This window comes from Camelina sativa, unplaced genomic scaffold, assembly GCF_000633955.1.
Source record: "Camelina sativa cultivar DH55 unplaced genomic scaffold, Cs unpScaffold01505, whole genome shotgun sequence".
In the NCBI taxonomy this organism is placed as follows: Eukaryota; Viridiplantae; Streptophyta; class Magnoliopsida; order Brassicales; family Brassicaceae; genus Camelina; species Camelina sativa.
The window spans coordinates 114-5,300 of NW_010922623.1; the positions used below are offsets into that span (position 1 = coordinate 114).

The following is a 5,187-nucleotide window of genomic DNA, read 5'->3' on the forward strand; positions in this document are numbered from 1 at the left end:
GAATATTGTTGTTAAATTTGGCTTTTGAGTTTGATTTCTAAATTCGAACTTATTGCACAAAGGTTGGACTAAGCTGAAATAATTTTACTCTTTTTGTAAAAGTGGGTTTAATAACTTTCAGATTGGGCCTCTTAATTTATAATATTGGACCCACTGCTAAAACGAGAATATGGGCTGGCCGAACACCAACATCATTCTCATCATTAGTGGCTTACTGCTGATGTCTTCTAAAATCAGTGGAAGAGGAAATTTGATTTATGTTATGAACGATATGTATATATCATTCATAGGTGTTAATTATGGGCCCATTAGAATGTTTTAGAAGAGTCGAGATTAGTTCGTTCTCAAGGTGAACCCTAAATTGTATCTCATATATATATCCATCATTAACAAGTAATACACGACGACAATTTCTAAACTTTTTTCGCAATATGTTATCAGTATGAAATCCTAGACTCATGAACTAACCTACTATCAACATTGATGTTCACGAGTCTAGGATTTCATGCTAATAACTTGTTGTGGGCAAAAAAGTTTGTGAATTGTGATCGTATATCCCATATCAACAAGTGATGAGATATATATAGAGATTACAGATACAGTTAAGGTTCGACTTGGGAAAACCAAATATTTTAAAAACTTTTAGAACATTCTATACATATTAGTAACTAATGGCTATATCCATATGATATACATACTATTTCACTACGATTTCCAACACAACTCACTAATTTTTACCTATATGCCTCAGGATAGCTTTACCGGAGTGGACAGAGATAAGTTGATAACTTTTATTTTTATTTAATAATTAGCCGATAAATTTATCTAAGCATGCGAGGGTGGAACGACAAACCACATAATTTTGTCTTGGCTATAACATCTTCAAAGTACTATATATTTTTTTCTGCTAAGTATGTAAAGACTTCAAAATACTTGTTTGTGTTTGATTTGCAATGTTTATTCGTTTCTTTCCCGATTTACAAGATAGTTATCTTGATCTTATATGTCACATGCGAGCAAATGTGGCATTAATTTGAACACAAATTTAGTCGCATGTATTGATGGACTTATATTTTGATTAGAATTTATAGAGTCAAGATTTCGCATCCCTGGAGTTGGAAGATTTGCATGACCAAAATTTTATGGTAAAGTGAAAGCGTTTTGATCATCTAACCACTAAATGCCCAAGTGGCAGGGGACCTTACTCATCAAGTTATCTGGGGAACTGTGTCATTCAGAGGCAAAAAAACATTTTGGTGTGTTTTATTCTCCCCCTTTTGTCTTCTAATCGTGTTTTGATTTTGGTGTTGGTGACAGGTCATTTTTTATATATATGTTGTGTTGATTTTTGGTTGCTTTGTGCAGTTTGATTGTTGGATTCATTCATCCTGCCTACTCAGCCATGGCTGTGTTGCCTTACTTTGATGAGATTGATCCTTTCACCATTGATTACTGTTGCAGCGGATATAACAGTAAACGAATTGAAATCGTGATCAACAGGATCAGAATTCGTGAGGTGTGAATTCAAGCTAACAGAGCTAGAAGACACAATAGGGTTTTGAGAGAAATCTCTCTGTTTTCTTTATAAAAATATCAAAACTGCTGCTACAATATAAGTCGATTCCTATTTATAAGAATATAAGAACGAAAAACACCAAAACCCTTAGACCTAATCTCTTTAGAAATATGAAAATTATACGATAAAACTAAAAGGAAATAACAAACCAAAACCCAGCAAACCAATAATTAAAACACTAACGTAGAGCCTAAGGTAAAGACATATGGAGATGCTACATCAGGTCTCCCGGGGTGTCGAGAAGTCAGCAGCCACATAAGTGCTGTAACAACCACGAGAACCAGCAATTTTCTCACTAAAAAAAGCAATGGGACGGTTTTCTTGACTTAAAACGGCACCAATTCCAGCCTTGGATGCGTCACAATGTAACTCAAAATCCATATCAAAATTTGGAAGAACAAGTACTAGTGCAGAAGTGAGATGATCCTTAACAGTTTGAAAAGCAGTTTCAGCTTCCGGCGTCCAGCGAAACGTTGATCCCTTCATACAATCTTGTAAGAGGAGCCATGATGCTGCTAAAATGAGCCACAAAACGTCGATAAAACGAAGCCAAACCGTGAAAACTGCGCACTTCGGTAATAGTTCGAGGAGTAGGCCAAGAACGAACAGCTGACGCACCTCTAAACCACGATAAGAGACAATATATCCAAGAAAAAGTACTTCTGACGCACCAAAGACACACTTCTTAGTCGTGGCAAATAATTTTTCCTTACGTAACACCAACAACACGTCATTCAAATGTGATAAGTGTTCAGCAATAGATGAACTAAAAATTAGTATGTCATCAAAATAAACCACAACACAACGACCAATAAAAGGCCGAAGAGCTTGTATCATGACACGCACGAACGTGCTAGGCGCGTTTGATAACCCAAAAGGCATGACAAACCACTCAAATAAGCCTTCTCGAATTTTAAATGCAGTTTTCCACTCATCACCGGGACGCACACAAATTTGGTGATAACCACTTCGAAGATCGAGTTTAGTAAATATAGATGCCTTGCCAATTTGGTCAAGTAAATCATCGAGTCGCGGAATAGGAAAACGGTACCGTATTGTGATCTTGTTGATAGCACGACTATCAACACACATACGCCATGACCCATCTTTCTTGGGAATAAGTAACGCTGGCACCGCACACGGACTCAGATTCTCTCGTAAATATCCTTTAGCCAATAATTCCTCCACTTGACGACGTAGTTCGTCGTGTTTTTGAGGGCTCATATGATAATGCGGTCTATTGGGAAGCACAAAATTAGGTGCGAGATCGATACAATGTTGAATATCTCTTAGAGGAGGCAAACCCAGAGGAAGATCATCAGGAAATACATCTTTAAAGTTGGAGAGAATGTCACGAAAATCACTTGGAGCTGCCACAACAGAGACATTTTTTTCTTGGGAAACAACTAACACAAAAGCAATCCCGGTCGTACGAATCTCTTCTTCAAACTCAAATGGTCGCAAAAACAAAGCAGGCTTGGAAACAACAACATCACGCACGGATGGAGCTGATTCAATTTGAGGTGTAAGTGTGTCTGTGGAATCTTGAACTGGAAGCAATTTAATCTTTTTGTCTTCAAAAGTAAAAGCATACGTGTTAGTAAATCCATCATGATATACACGTCTATCATACTGCCAAGGCCGACCAAGAAGGATATGACAAGCGTCCATAGGTAGAATATCACAACAGACCATATCCTTGTAGTTAACACCAATAGAGAAAGGAACATGACAACGTCTTGAAATTCGTATCTCGGAGGTAGAATTTAACCACGCTAACCGATAAGGACATGGGTGAGGCTCGGTAAATAAATCCAATTTTTGCACTGCTTCCTCAGAAATAATGTTGGTACAACTACCTGAATCAATAATCAGCTTGCAAAATTTTCCTCGAATTGTACAAGTTGATCGAAAAATATTTGTGCGAAGCCATGATTCTTCCGGACTTTGTGGTAACAAACAGGTTCTGCGAAACACTAATGCTAACCCTTTGTCACCAAAAACTTCTTCTTCTCCACCCACTACTTCATCAACACTCCCGTCATCATAAATTGCAGGCTCATCTTCAATAAAAAGACCACGACGAGTTTGTTGAGGACAAGAAGACTGACGATGGCCTTGTTCACCACAACCAAAACAACGGGCATTGGAAATACGCTTAACGTCAGAACCATCGGACTTCCCTGAACCCATAGGTTGCAGATTTGAATCCAACCCCTGTTTAGGAGTAACAACATTCAGCTCCGTACGAGTGCGCATAGACCCTTGAGACCAACTAGATGATGCAAAGCGAGGTTGTTGTTCGATTAAAAATGCGCGCTGGTGAGCCTCTGACACGGAAACAGGAAAATCTGGAGAAGTGTGTTTAGTATCTGTGGTCGGAGTCCTCCAATAAATCTAGACACGAGTTGATCAGTTGATTCAGCAAGTGAATTCCGTGTTAAGAGAGAAAAAATTTCAGTTGCGAATTCGTCTACTGACTTATTCCCTTGTCGTAGATTTTGGAGTCGTGTATACATTGTACGACCATAATTGAAAGGAAGAAACGCCTCCTTCATCTTCTTTATGAGTTTTTGCCAGGAGGTGATCTTTTCTTTTCCTTCACGGCGTCGTTTATCTTTTAATTGTTGCCACCAAGCAGATGCTTGCCCTTTGAAACGTGTAGCTACTAACGGAACACGCATGTCATTAGGAACTTGTTTAAAATCCAGAAGCTCCTCCACTGAACTAATCCAATCAAGAAGCTCCTTGGGTTGCAGGCTGCCATGAAAGTCGGGTAGGTCTAGTTTTTGAATCCCGATTCCCAACGAAGCTACAATCATATCTCGTCTTGGTTGCTCGTGCAGTTGCGCAAACAGAATAGCATCCACAAAGTTATCATCATCAACATCACCAAAATCCCCTTCTCGATGTTCTTCACCTTGAGGCAACACACCTGGCTGTTGTTGAGCTCGAAGTACGGATCGGACTGTAGTCTCAACAGTGTTACGTAGTACTTCATGCATCCTGTGATTGAATTCCGAGAACATATCCCTCATCAATTCCAACTGTTCTTCGTGTTGTTGTTGTTGAAGACTCTTCTTAGGAGGCATGATGAGATCGATTCGTCTCTGATACCAACTGTTGCAGCGGATATAACAGTAAACGAATTGAATTCGTTGATCAACAAGATCAGAATTCGTGAGGTGTGAATTCAAGCTAACAGAGCTAGAAGACACGATATGGTTTTGAGAGAAAGCTCTCTGTTTTCTTTATAAAAATATCAAAACTGCTGCGACAATATAAGTCGATTCCTATTTATAAGAATATAGGAATGAGAAACACCAAAACCCTTAGACCTAATCTCTTTAGAAATATGGAAATTATACGATAAAACTAAAAGGAAATAATAAACCAAAACCCAGCAAACCAATAACTAAAACACTAACGTAGAGCGTAAGGTAAAGACATATGGAGATGCTACATCAATTACTCAGTATGTTTACTTCTTTTTCTTGCTCTTTTGGTTACGTAATAACCATTAATCAGTTCAAAAAGGTTTAGTTTCTTGGTTTGAATAGAATGAGCAATTGATGTAGATTTGAGATAAATTGGGAGGCTACTAGAGCAAA

At 38.3% G+C, this 5,187-nt stretch overlaps 1 protein-coding gene across 1 annotated transcript; it reads right to left on the bottom strand.

The window, feature by feature from the left end:
- Window positions 1–1,795: 1,795 nt before the first annotated feature.
- LOC104774097 lies at window positions 1,796–4,668 on the bottom strand. The gene is made up of 2 exons (XM_010498761.1): window positions 4,094–4,668; window positions 1,796–3,962 (listed from the first exon to the last, which is right to left on the bottom strand). Exons 1-2 carry the CDS (start codon window positions 4,666–4,668, stop codon window positions 1,796–1,798), a joined length of 2,742 nt encoding a protein of 913 aa, XP_010497063.1.
- Window positions 4,669–5,187: the final 519 nt, after the last annotated feature.